A 14,732-nucleotide genomic window follows, 5' to 3' on the forward strand; every position below is an offset into this window, starting at 1 on the left:
TGCGCCCCTTTTCTTCTTCGCGTTAATTCATTTTTCTTTCAAATTGGCCACGAAGCCCAGGAAGCGTTTTATATAAATTTTCTGCGAGCCATATACCTTCCCGGTGCCCACTCGTGAACACTCAATAGACATAGACATGTCGTAAAACCTTTCGCGTCTGCCTGACCGCCCAAAGTCCCGTTACGAGCGGGCTACCCTTGGGCCTCACTCCCCGGCCATCGCGACATACCACCACCCTGCCAACTTGAAAATTCCAGAGTGGGCGGCATGCTCGCGGGCCAGAGAGGACCTGGCCCATTGGGGTAGACCCGTTCCCATTGGCGGAGACCACCACCTTGTACCCATACACCTTTTATAAATAAGCGCACCAACGCGGCGCACATCAGATCAAAAAGGGAAAATAGACAAACACCACATAAACTACCACTCTTCAAAATAAAGTCTTTTAACATAATAAAATACGTGCAACCTCTGAGTCACCACGACTTCATACCAGCAAACAACCCGCACCACGAACCAGCGACAATCCTGCGCCACCACTCGAGAACATACCGCTTGTTCGAAGCGCACGACGCAACAGATTATCCAAAGATCTTTGAACATCACTGTGTGTCTGATGTATGATCAATTTTGACTTTGGCTTCTTTAACCCTTTGACTACTTTTGACGAATTAGACTCGTCACGTATTTCTTCTTTTCAGCGTGTTGATATTTAAATTCTCTTATTTTTACTTCTTTACCTTTTTACTAGGTATACTTCAATTTTTGTTATTATATATAGCGTGGGATACGTGAAACAGATGGGCCTAATTATCTTCTCTAGCTAAGGTAGTACGAGAAAATTTTCATATGTGATTTAAATGGCTTCAAAGTGTAAATAAGGCGAGAGAAAAATTTTTTTATAAACTCCATTTTTTCTGTTTTTCTTCAAGGTCGCCTATGTTTTTTTCCGTGAATGTAGGTACCTACACTACCGGCCAAAAGTTTGGAATCACTGTGCATTGCAAGTTACACAAAAATTCCCAGGAAAAAGTCAGCAGCTTTAAGAATTTTGTATCATTCAAATCAATCGGTATGAGATAAATTGCCATTTATCTCCACAATATCAATATCAAGTCTATGAAAAGTTAGTAGCAGATTCGGTACTGATGAAAACTGGAAGGTGATTCCAAATTTTTGGCCGGTAGTGTATATATTTTTTTCTACTGTATGTTGTAGCAGTCATTAATATGCATTTGAACATGCATAATAATATGACCTTGGTCTCTAAATTTTTAAATCAAATCTGAAACCTCCTTTCATTTTTTGCATCAACGAAATTTGTCTTTCATCTTATTCACCCTTTGAAATCATTTAAATTACGTATAAAAATTTTCTCGCACCGTCATAGTTAGAGAAGATAATTAGGTGGTTTTACGTGGCCCATTTTGTACATATATTTCTGATTACTTAGACATTCTTTTAGGGTTATTCGTCATTTTTCATTTTTTTTTCTATGCTTTTGTATACTAGATTCACTATTTAAATCACTTTCAGTCACATTCAATACTCCTTAATCGTCGGCCGACGAAGCTGGGTCATCTGCGACCCGTATTTGCGTGTGTAGAATGTTCATGGGATATACAAAGTAGGGTAAAAATTTTCTCCACCTGGAATATTTCCGTTATTTATAATAATATGGAAAAATGTTCCATACAAAACTTGCATGATATGGAGGAAGACATAATGCGATGTAAATGCTTTTTACGTGGATGGAAGCGTAGAAGAGATTTCAAGATCATCTCTATTTTGTTAGATGGGATGCTATATTTTTTTTATCGCTGTGTGATAGCCGCTTTTGTGTCGATTTCAGCATGCTATCATTAAGGGTCATTCAACCATTAATTAGTAACACCATTTTTTGTTTTTTTTTAAATTACTGAGAAATGTAGTTTAATGTAGTTAGATGAAAATCTGACGAAAAAAATTGTACAGACAAATCTTCTGATGGATCAGACGTGACCTGGCTTCGCTTTTCATCCGACGATTAATCTGTTTAATTTCAAGCTTCTCAAATACGCAACACAAATTGCCCACCATTCCATACAGTCTCGTTTTATTTTTCATTATACCAACCGTCCTTTATTTTCACCAATTCTCATCCTTTCAAACGCAGAATACAATTTTTCATCGTTCACATAATCTTCAATGGTACTGCTTCTCGTTTTCCCGAGTGTTCATTTGTTCTACCACTCGTCCCTTATGTCGTGCATACGTTTTATCAATCCGTATCACGTGTGAACCATTCTCTACTGAAAGTTCATATCTGTCGAGTGATAACGAGCAACCATGGAATCGATTTCAGGTGATGTGCGTCCAGTATTGGCCAGCGAGTAAAGAGAAGGACGAAGAATACGGTGGTATCGGCGTTTCCGTGCTGAAGGAAGAGGAGCTCGCCAATTTTCACATACGGACGATAAGGCTTTATAAGAAAAACGAGAACGACGTGAGTGTGCTTCCCCTTTATACATACGCTATTCTGAGATTAATACGCTACACGTGAAGCATTGATAACGAGGAAGGCAAACGTACAGCCTTGGCCTTTTATTAGTATTAGGCACCTTTGTTATTACAATTTATTGTGAAAACTGTTTGTTTGAAACCTTTCTATTGTTCATCATCCCTTACCGGCCAATTTAAAGGAATTTTAAAACAGTTGACAAGATTCATAGTGAGCCATAAAACAGCTGAGCAATCCATGCTCTATATTTTGCATTTCTTCCTAAAAGTCATAGTTTGCTGCTAGCCACATCAGCTTGCCTTTAATTCTGCTGTTAATATTCTGAAAGTCTTCCTTGAAATATGCTAAAAAGAAGTGAACTGAGCGACCATCGACGCAAGTTAATTCTTTTTCTTTTTAAACAGGGTAAAAGCCAGGAAGGAATTAATTGTCAAATGTTGACAAAGGATGGCCCAATAAAATATGAACAAAATTAATAAAAAAAAAGATTGTTTTCACATTTCAATAGTTTCACTTTTTCCTAATACAGAAATATTTTTAAATAATTCATATTTCATGGGGTGCCTGATACTTTTGGCCAAGGCTCTATATTTGCTGCTTTTCTATCATACATTGTTTCGTAGTCTTATTTCAAATACACTCTCTCGTTCGTAAGTATGGAGTCATTTACTAATTATGAAGCAAATTAAAGTCGTTAAAAAATTATTGATTCTATAATGGCATACTGTTTGTTTATTTTTATTTTTTTTTTTTTTTGTGGACTATCAAACATGGGATCTTTCCGATTCAGCACGACTTTTACAGGTTTGAAGCTTAAATAGTTCTCCATGAATTAATTGCAATTATTTTGCAAAACTGCGAAAATCTGAATATTTCCTAAAAATATGATAAAAAAAAAATTCGAAAACCTTGTATGCTTTCGCCAATTCATATATTTTCCATTTCTACAGAATCTTAATTCTTTATATAATTCCAAACTTATTCATTTCTGATTTTTGTTTTTTCATTTAGGTGGTCCCATTTAGCTGAGCCACCCTGTATAGGGAAATGCGGGGTAAGACGGGAACGCTAAGGAGAAGCGTAAATAAAAACAAATATATTATTCATATAACATGTAGTAAAGCGTTCCTAGATTCAACATACAGTCATCTTTAAATTTGAGCAACAAAAACCTTAAAAACTTAAATAGACCTTATTTTCTTAAACATTCATTTTTCCTATCTTGCACTTTATATGGGGTGTTCCGTCGCGCAGGTACGGAACACGTGGGGTCTTCGTTGACTGGGTTTGTTATTTTTGAGAACAAAGACGCTTCGTAGCTCCGCGAAAAAGTAAGTAATTTCTTACAAAACAGTAGCTTTAGAATTTCGACTTTTCCGCGTCCTCAATAGCCGAAGACGTGTCATAAACCAGGGTTCCTGGGTCAATCCACACGTGCGTATAACGGCACTCTCGGCTGAGGGTTGATCTGGCGGGAATTTCCGAGGCGTCACCGAAGGATAGCGAAGGTCGCAATGGAAGGGTGGGTGACACTCAAGGGACACGTTGATTGGTAATTTGTACTTTCGTGAACCGGTTCTCGTTCGATCACCGAAGTCAAGATGCACTGGGCGGCGTTCCGTAAGAAGATAGGTGATCGCTCCACATCCGTCTCTGGAAAAGCCGTGCTGCTGGTTTTATCGGGCTGAAATTTCACACAGACGTTAGTTCCATCCTTACTAACGTCTAGAAATTGTAAAAGTCCAACAGCAAAAATCCTTACCGCCAAGTTGGGGTTCAAGCATGGTCGGGCGTCCTCGCTCATTCTCCGGCTTGTTCTTCGGTTGGTGGTTTCGATGGAAAGTAGAAACCTGGTCTGATAGGGGTATAAGCTACAAAGCTGAGGCACCCTGAGTCCTTCTAAGGACGACCCACACTAGTTGTACTTTCGTGAAAAACCAATCAGCGTGCCTTCTTGCACTTGGCGGGGGAGTCACTGCGGACTCCAGAAAAATCGGCGATCGACACCTTCATTAAGAAAGACTCTCAAGCGATCAACAGATACATCCACGCTTTCGAGTACAATTATCCATCTCCAGCGATCGAGGAGAAACTTTAGAGCAGACATTAGAATCAACGTATCGAGATTACTTTCATTTTACGCTCGACCAAACGTTCTACTACGTTCGAGTAGAACAGATATATAACTAATTACCTAAGATTAAGTTGGCGGGTAATAGTATTCGCGAGTGCATTCATTCGGTACACGACGTGCAACAAAAATACGACGACAGTGATCCTTCGAACCGGAGCTCAGCCGAAACATGGGGTAAGATGGAACTTGTATCGGAGCAAGATGAGGTAATCAGGGACAAAATGAAATATTTACGATTATTGGTACATTTCACAAACCGGCCTTTTTAAAATTTTTTTTACATGGGGGAAATCTTGCATAGACACCCCTCTCCTGGGAGGGATTTCGCGCCAAAGGCAAATACAAGTTAGTTTCTTGTTTACAAGCAAGTAGAAAAGACGTTACTCAAAATAATTTTCCTATAATGGAAAATATTTGCATCTGATTATATTTGTTTAATTATTGACAAATGAATGTAAATTATTTTTCTTCGTAGTAATAGTAAATGTTATGTTTCTAAATAAAATAAAGCAAACATTATTTATTCACTACTTCCTCTGTTAAAATTATATAACGCAAAATAAATTCTAATGAGGCGTACGGAAATTTTTTTTGACTGATAGGGGAACATCCTGAAGTGATAATCACCGATTTTGATGAATCTTTAGTATATAGTAGTTCTGAAAAAAATATTCGATACGTATTTTTTTATATCGGCAGTTGTACACAGTGAAGGGGTGGAAATCGCCATCAAAGTTGGAGATAGTAAATATATTTACAATTAGTTTAATAACAAATAGGTGCTATTGGAGATAGAAGAATAGTGTAAACTGACGAATTTTGTATATTTCAACAGCAAATTTGAAAAATAATAAGTAATAAAGAATTTTGACCAAATATGTTTATTATCTTCATCTTTGAGGGCGATTTTTACCCTTTAAATGTGGACGATTGTATCTGTTTAGTAACTGGGCCGAGTTATAACTCGGTTGCTATTGAAGACAGAAAAAAATTGTAGAGGAACAACTGAACAATGTGATGAAAAGTGTAAAAAAACAGGTAAGCAAATATTTAGAATGCAATAGTGGAACATTTGAACATTTACTGTAGATGCTGGAAAAAGAGGTAAATATTTCGAAAAGTATTAAGTTTTCGCGATTATACCCTACTATTTTTTTATTCAGAATAGCACTAGGAATCGATTCATGCAAAAAAAAAAATCATAGAATAGTAGTCTCAGACGAGTGCAATTGCACTTTGCAGCTGCACCGATGCACTTCCGTAAAAAGCCACATTACAGGATGATACAATTTGTTGAACCATGCAAAACTTTCCTCTGAAATCTTCAATAACAACCAAGTTATAACTCGGCCCAGTTACTACATACGCCCTGCATATCAAAGTTTCATCAATATCAGTGATTATCACTTCGGGATGTTCCCTAGTGAGTGTCTAACGCCAAACATATTTATTTCTTTACGAGTTTCATATTTCTCTCCAATTCTTGTATCTTCCATTTCTCTGAAATCTTGCTCTAAACAAATTCCAAAACGTTCGAAATCTCACTGAAATACGTTTCTTTGATAACCGTCGACGCGAATTACGCTCTGTACAGTGCACAAGGTTAGAGGAGTCAAATAATCTCCGATACAGTAATGAAGTCTCGGCTGGTAGGAGGTCGCGCAAACTCGAAACTTATCTCGAACTGAAAACTAGAGTACGCGAGCTTCTCGATTCGCTAGACGAGGAAGGACCGGGATGGAAGTTGGTAAAAAGTTGCCGGAATTAACTATTCGAAGGAATCGTGAAACGAGGGTTCGTCCATCCCCCGAAACTGGGTGAATGTAAAACGATACGAACAGAGAAACGGGAACCGTGAAGGGAGAATGATAAGTTTTCTCAAACGACTGTTACGGAAGGCTTAATTTTATTAACCCACCGGAAATGGAAGGAAAACAGGAGGAGATCCGCCGAATTTCCAGCGACACTTCCTCTGTTCCCTTGTATATTGCTTGCTTTGCATAATTTCTCGTTAAACGTTTCCTGCTCAATGTTTGAAAGAAGCAATTGGAGTTTCGAATTCTCTAATGATAGTCTTCTAACCCCTTGGAATGGAAATGACAAATTTCGCCCGCATCATTTCTTTGCGCCAAACTCCAAACATTCAACCCTTGTACAAAGTTTATAAAGTTACACGAATAAGTAAATTTGGATGAAATTGACCCAATATCATACATGTACAAGAAATGAGTATAAAGAAATAAAACTCAGTTCATTTACATAATTATTAGAGAGCTTAATATTGTAATGACTTATTAAACTTGTACAATATAATTTTAATATTGTAGGAACCGACGACGGAAAAATATTGAGGAACCCAACGGGAATCGAACCCGGGGCCTTCGGCTTACCACGCCGAGACTTTGCGCGCTACGCCAACCACTCCCTCTCTATTGTCCCTTGTCGGTTTCCTATTTGGGTATGGAGGCCCCGATACTACACTCGGCCATCCTGAACTGACAACATTCGCCCTCGAATCTCCTAAGAGTACAACACCTTGACAAACTCAACACTTTCGGGTACACACTCCCCACACAGTGGCACTCTCAGCCGAAACTCTGTTTCTCAAAACTCTTTTGGGAGACGTGCACCCCCCTCTCACATGTCTTCATCTCACAGGCGCCTAGCTTCGTGTAGCCGTAGATACCTCCATCCCGGCTGAGCCCTCATTTGTAGGAACCTAGGGAAAAATATTGAGGGACCCAACGGGAATCGAACCCGGGACCTTCGGGTTAGCAAGCCGAGGAACACTTTCGGGTACACTCCCCCAGACAGTGTCACACAGCCGAAACAACGCATTTTTGGGAGACGTGCAACCCTCGACATGTTTTCATCGCACATCTCGTGACTTCGTGTACCGCGTAGATGCCCTGCATCCCGGACGGGCCCCCATTTGTAGGAACCGACGACGGAAAAATATCGAAGGACCCCAACGGGAATCGAACCCGGGACCTTCGGCTTACCAAGCCGAGACTTTGCGCGCTACGCCAACCACTCCCTCTCTATTGTCCCTTGTCGGTTTCCTATTTGGGTATGGAGGCCCCGATACTACAATATTATATTGAAATTACATGAAATATTGTCGCTTATCTTGTCAGGCCTGGGCGAGGCGATAAAATGTTTTCTTTTCGTTTTTGGCCACTTCGAGGTATTGCACGAACACGCCATAATATAGAGTTGTCTCTTGATTTATAACGTCTAAAATTACTATGTTCAATTCCTATGCGTTCGTCTAAAGAATGACTGTCTAGACTTTCTTCAGAAGCTTCTATTTCTATTATACAGTCTTCTTCTACATCAGTCACATCGTTAAAAATATCTTCACCGTACTATAAATATTGGTGTTTATCGAATTACAAGTACTACTAGAAATAAAAATAAGTGTTGCAAATACATACTGTTTGCTGCCACGTCATCGTAGAAAATCAAAATATGTTTTGTAGCTATTTCGAATGTAAAAAATAACGTGTTGCACCAGTCTTTAGAATACTCGAACTGTACTCACGATGATTATTACGAAAAACAAAAGAGCATATAGCGTTTGTGACAAAAGTATACGTAACAGAAGAAACAAAACAAAAGATGATCAGTCTCGCAATCACCAAAGTCACTTATTACATAATTGGATCAAATTGTCCCATAAACTCCACAAGTGAGCATGAGAAATATTCTCCATTAAAATAATTGTACAAATTTTGTTCCTTTTTATAAAGATTATTGACGTTTATTTAAGGATATGAAAAAGTTTCAGTTCAAATGATAGGTACATTTAAGAATAGAGGAAAAAGAATTTTTGACTTGATTACGAGTTAAATTGGCCCAATTTCCGTACAAAGGTTAAATAAAACGATTAGAATTCGTTTTAAAACGAATAAAAATTCCAATAAATACCCTCGAAAATTGCTATGAAATTCTCACGAAATCAAGTTAGCACGTGAACGCATAAAGGCTCGTTAACGACGAGCGTTTAAGTTTCGTTGACGTGGCCTCTGTCGAAATATTAAAGCGTCCAGTCCTGGTGTATAACGTTTATCAGAGGACTCTTGTGAACGTAACACAATAATCGGCCGCGGGATTTACTGGCGCTAGAAAATTTAATACGCTACCGTGCAAGAGCCTCATTCTGTGAATAGCGAGCCGTGCATAATGCACGCGGAGCAAGGAACAGCCTAAACGGGACAAGATTGTCGACGAGCGGCATTATTGCACCCATTGTGCGTGATAATTCTCTGACGGGTATGATTCAACATGCGTTTGCAACAGTTGCGTGGAAGGACGAAGGAGCTTCCGAGCAGTTTGACTTGATTTTACGAAGTTAGCGTGTGAAGCTTTGAAATTCACTGTGATTGAAGTGGAAGGGAGAGAAGTTTGTACAGTTGAGATGTGCAGGGTGGTTCAGCTGGGGAGTAGAATGAAAAATTGAAAAAAAATTGGGATTGATGTGTGTTTGGAATTGTTTTTTACATTACAATGATTGGGGAAGAGGTGATTTCTTTTGAGAAACAGGGGATAGTATTCTAGAGGTAGAGTACTGGAGGCTTTGTTTTTGAGAAGGTTGGGAAATGTGAAGGAAAATTGAAGAGAGAAATCAAAATAGATTTCTTTTTGTAGTTGTTCTTTACATTTGGAAGATTATATTTAAAGAATAGAGAGAAATTTCATAGTTGGAATATTGGAGGCTTTGTTTTTGAGAAAATTGGAAAAGGTGAAGAAAAAATTGAAATGAAAAATCAAGGTAATTTTTAGTAATTATTCTTAATGTTTGGGTGATTAAGGTAAAGGTGATTTCTTTTGAAGAACACAAAAAGTATTCTAAAGGTGTAATATTGAAAGCTTTATTTTTTTAGAGAAACGGGAAAATTTAAAGAAAATTGAAAAAAGAAATTAAGATTAATTTTCCTTATGATTATGCGATTGAAGCATGCATTATTTTTTTCTGAATAGAACAGCGATATATAAAATTAGAATAGATTTTTAATTTGTGATAAAATTGAGAAAAATTAAGAAAAATTCTTTTTAAATAAGAATAAAAGTTAATTTTGTAATAATTCCTCAAAAATTCTTCTAAATAGTTAAGAAACATGATTTTAAGTGTACCTAATTAATAATTATAAATTAAGTGTATAAAAAAAATGTGTTGAAATAAATTACCAATTGCAAAATTAACATTTTAAATACGTTCTTTTAATTTTACATTGCTTATAAGAGACCGTTAATTCGAAATTCAATTCGTTTTTATTTGATAATTTATCGCGATGTTTCACGATGAGATCGGTAATCTCGCGAATTAGTAATTTTTGACGTGAATTTAAAGCCTCCATATGACAGAAACATGTTTTATTCATCAACTTGGCGGACTTGAATGTAACTTCTAGCAGAGAGTCGTTTAAAAGTCGAGTTACGAGAGTTAAACTGTCGGTGACATGTATGCATTACTTCAGTGGAAATGTCTCGAATTTATGACGCGAACTACAGCTGAACGTTTCAATCATGCGTTAAAAACTTCCTAGAAAAAATTCCCGATGTAGCTTCGCGAATAATTTTCACGTTGAAACATGATGAAACTCAAAAAGTATTACTAATATTTCATACGAAAGAGGGAAATGTATAAAATTTGTAATACTTCTAAAACATTAAAATTTTTAATTATAAAAAAATTTAATACTATGCCAGAATTACAGTCTAAACTAAAAACTTACCAGAAAAACTTGACACTAACTTAACTTACTTTTGATGGAGATAAGTGTCATAAGAAACTGTATTTATTTCTGTTTAGTTATTTACGAGTATAAACCCATTGTAGTACACAACACACGAGCCACTCAGAAGCCAAAGTGACTAACTCCATCAAACTGAGTTTATTCAATTTTTTTTATTTATGAAGAGTTAAGCACCAAGCATGTGCTTTGATACTAAAATTGGAGGAATTTAAAAAAAGTGCAGTTGATCATTTTGACTTCTATATGGCTCATATATCACAAATTGAAGAGAGAAAAATTACGAAACATAGAAAAGAAAATATCATAAAAAAACAATTGCAGCAAAAAAAATTCAAAATCTCTCCTTTCATACTGATCATTTCTAATCAATGACAAACCCAAACGATTCAAAACGAAAGAAAAGAGAAAGTAAGTGAAAAATAACTATTGTTCGGTTCCAGGAGGTTACAGAAGAAAGAACATTGTTACAGTTCCATTACACGGAATGGCACTCGCACACGTGTCCATTTGGAAACGCGGTCCTCGAGTTTCGTCGTCGAGTAAGAGCGGTGGTTGGTTCCACCATAAAGAACGAATCTGGACCCATGGTGGTGCATTGCAAGTAAGTGTTCACACGATCAATCTCGATGGTCCAATTTCTATGTTTAATTATTGTTTATTTATTGATTTCCATTAAGGGGTCATTTTAGCAATCACGTCGAAAATTTCGGCAATACAGTAAATTCTCTACAAGTGTCAGTCAGTTTGGATTCTACAAGTGTCAGTCAGTTTGGATTCTACAAGTGTCAGTATAGATGGTCCTAGACTGCGTCATTGTTGCGCCTATGTTATCTCGCTCGCTGTCAGTCAAACATGTAACGCTACGCCACTCGGTTTCTTTTACGAGATTTCACGGCTCTACAATTCATAATAGAAAAATATAATTTCTTTAATTTTATTTTTTTTTAAGTCGTGTTTGATGTCATTTTCATCAGAAAAATCTCATCAATATGTTAAGAAAAATTTCGGGATAAAAAAACGTAAAATTAAAAAAGTTGGTATTTAAATCGCTTGGTTGCCTCGACTCACGTTTCATCCTTATCTTTTATTCGCTGTCCTTGTCTACGTTCGGCAAACTACAAAGGCGGGCGCGAGGCTCGAAAACGTAGTCCCTGACTCTACAAGTGTCAGGTTTAGGTTCCTTGCGGACTGACACTTGTGGAGAATTTACTGTATTCCGGGTCTTTTATTTTGGAATATACAATGAATAACAATATCGAACCTTTTTCTCTCATTAAGATACTAACTAAGACACATAGCCTTTTTATTGTTTGTTTAATGCTGTATCTAGACGTGAAAATAGTGCCTGTAACCCTCGGATAACAGATGGTGTGATAATCGCACGCATGGTGGATACTGGGTCATATTTGACCCAGTACTAAAATCTTTCCCGTACGCGAACGAAACCACATTTTGTTATTTTTCTAGCCGTTACACTATTTAAAATTGTACAAATATATTATGATTAAAATAACAAACATATTTATAATATAAGGATGGTGTAGAGTCGTGTCTCTGCTTCGAATGCCAGTTGAAACAAAATATGTACGTACATCTAAACACCGTGGTACATCTAAACAAATCTCTAAAAGAGATACTTCGCTGGCGAAATTGATTTCAGCTCACAGATTCATCCGAAATAAAAAAATTAAAAAGATTGTTAATCAGTATAATTACCGCTATCGCGTGTACCAAAATTAGCCATATAAGGCAAATTATGAAAAGTATGAAATTTTCAACATAATGTAAATCTGGTACCTGCGAGAGCCAGCGGTATGCAGAATGACGTGTTGAAATTTCATTCCGATCAGTTGGTTAGTTTCCTTTATTTTACTTCCGCCATTTGAAAAGGAAACGTTTCGAGAAAAACACGTTTAAATAAGATTAATCGGTAATGCCGGCATATATTTATTCACTTGCGATACACCACTGCACTACACTGTTACGTTAAAAGGGGTTAACTGCTACATTACTTTAGATCAGAAGGGGATAGTACAATACGAACCTATTGCCGAAGCGGCGGAGGTGGTGTAGCTCACTGCAAAAGGCTGTAAAAGCCGAAATGCTCCGAATTTTGCTGCAAAAATTTAACAGTACATCGATGAAGATTCATACTTCCGAAATATGCAAAAAGATCGATTTTTGCAAAGCCTGATTACTAGAATGACCCCTTAATTGCAGGAATTATAATAAACGAAAAATAATTTAAAATCTCAATTTGTTAGAATATTTATCGGAGTTAATATTACATTTCTCTTCAATTTGGATGATTAAATGTTAAGAATACGCTGTTCTGTTGAATAAAGTGACGGTGGTGGAAGATCAGGCGTTTATTTAGCGATAGACGCGAATATGGAGCTAGCTGAAGAGGAAGACGCGTTCGACGTCTTTGGTTACTTGAAAAAGTTACGGCAAAGCAGAAGAGGACTTATCGAGAATTTGGTAAATTTAAAGAGCCGTTCCTCTCCTTATTAGTTTCGTTAAACGAGAATGGAATGCTGTTTAATGACATTAAACTTTATTTTCGAATAGTTGATTTAATCGTATTTCTTGTCGAAATGATAAATGTTGGATTTGTACGAACTACTGTGTTTGTTGTATAAAAGGCATTATATGATTGTTTTTGGTGTTTGTGTTGCTGGTGGAACTTTAGTTTTGTTTTTAGATTTTTAGACGTAGATATTGTAAGATTTATGATCAAATATTATACGATATCTTATTATAATTTTTATAAATACAATTTGTATTAGTATTCTATCTTCCTGCAAAAATTTAAATAAATATTCCAAAATTATTTTTTTTGTAAGATATACATTTCTTTAGAAACAAGAAAATAATTTACGATTTTACTTCTTACATTCCATTTCAATTTTGCACGAAAATAAGAGAATACTGATCAAATTTGCAAGAAACTATGAACTTTTTTCAACTCAAACTGACTATGAAACTTAAATTGCAAGCAAGTTAAATTTCCTCGACCGTAATACATTCATTTCTACTTTAATTTCATCTAAGGACAAGAAAAATTACACCATCTTCAGAACGCTATAAAATACTTTCCAACGATATAAACTAATTTCTAAAATATTTCATTCTTCACTCACATTCTAAAATTATTCGCGAACAATAATTTTGTAAATTTCACTTACTCCGCTAATCTTCAACTTGTACTATACCACTTACGTTCAATTGCTGGGACCTTGACAGCTACTGAGGTTGCCGTCGCTGATTTTTCCTCTCGAAGGATTAGTTTTCCAGTTATCTTTGGAAAACTGAACTCTCGCTGCAGTTTGTGTTTTTACTAATATATTCATAAACTTATCCTTCGATAACGAACTAAGTGAACCGTAGAAGTCTGAGCGTCTCTTCTTGGCCTCGAGTGCCTATTCGAATTAGCTTGCGTACTAAGTCGACTAAATAGTCTGATTACTAATTTTACTAATTATCGCCTAGCCTGATTGCTGGACACTTTAAATTGGCTAATCTGGCCAACTGATTGTAACTAACTCCTGACTGAGTGTTTATTTATCACTGACTGATTGTAACTCTGGCCACTGGCGACAGTCTTTCTTCTCATTGTTTACATGCACGCTGATTGGTCATTCCTAAGAATCTCTAATCGCCAATCAGTGCCTGAGGGACATCGCGATCACCCTTTCTTTTCCTCCCTTAGCGCGACTTCTCTTGGGAACAGATGTTCTGACGGTACCGAATTTCCTCCAGGTTTTGACCATTCGGTCTCCTGGCCGTTGCAACCAATTTCTAAATGACCCTAACGAAAGGCCGCTATTTATTGGATCATTATTTTAAAAAACTTTTCAAATGGTCAGTATTACATCGATTAATACAAAGGCTGTTGGTATTTTCATTAAGGTACTGGTAAACATAATAATTTGTCAGTATTTTAAATAGATGATCAGTGTGTATAATAAAATATCCCAACCTTACCAAAAATTTGAAATTTTATCGACCCAAAGACAAATTAATACCGACCATGTAAATAAAATTGTACTGACAAAATGCGATTTAATACTGACAATTAATTATTTACACTGACCAAAATATTCATTTTTACTGACTTCTTATTTAAAAAAAATACTGACCAAATAAATAACAGTGCTTTGGAAATTCCCATTTTATAACACGTTTTCAAGCTACTGAGGACGAGAGAAGTGAATTTCTAGAACCTCTAGGCCAGGGTTCTTCAACCTGGGTTCCGCACAAGGTTTTGTCATACGTGCCTTCTCCGCGGTTCAACAAAACCTCGAGAGATTTTTATTTTTTTATATAATAAATATAA

General features: G+C 36.6%; 1 protein-coding gene across 1 annotated transcript in view; it reads left to right on the top strand.

Annotated features, from left to right (window-relative positions):
• The window catches only part of LOC108578495 (receptor-type tyrosine-protein phosphatase kappa), a 258,286-nt gene that overhangs the window by 232,688 nt on the left and 10,866 nt on the right, over positions 1–14,732 (top strand). Inside the window, exons 7-9 of the mRNA XM_017941843.1 lie at positions 2,345–2,485; positions 10,834–10,994; positions 12,739–12,874. Of these exons, the coding sequence (XP_017797332.1) occupies positions 2,345–2,485; positions 10,834–10,994; positions 12,739–12,874 (438 nt within the window). The remainder of the gene's footprint in view (positions 1–2,344; positions 2,486–10,833; positions 10,995–12,738; positions 12,875–14,732) is intronic.

This window comes from Habropoda laboriosa, unplaced genomic scaffold (assembly GCF_001263275.1).
Source record: "Habropoda laboriosa isolate 0110345459 unplaced genomic scaffold, ASM126327v1 scaffold38, whole genome shotgun sequence".
In the NCBI taxonomy this organism is placed as follows: Eukaryota; Metazoa; Arthropoda; class Insecta; order Hymenoptera; family Apidae; genus Habropoda; species Habropoda laboriosa.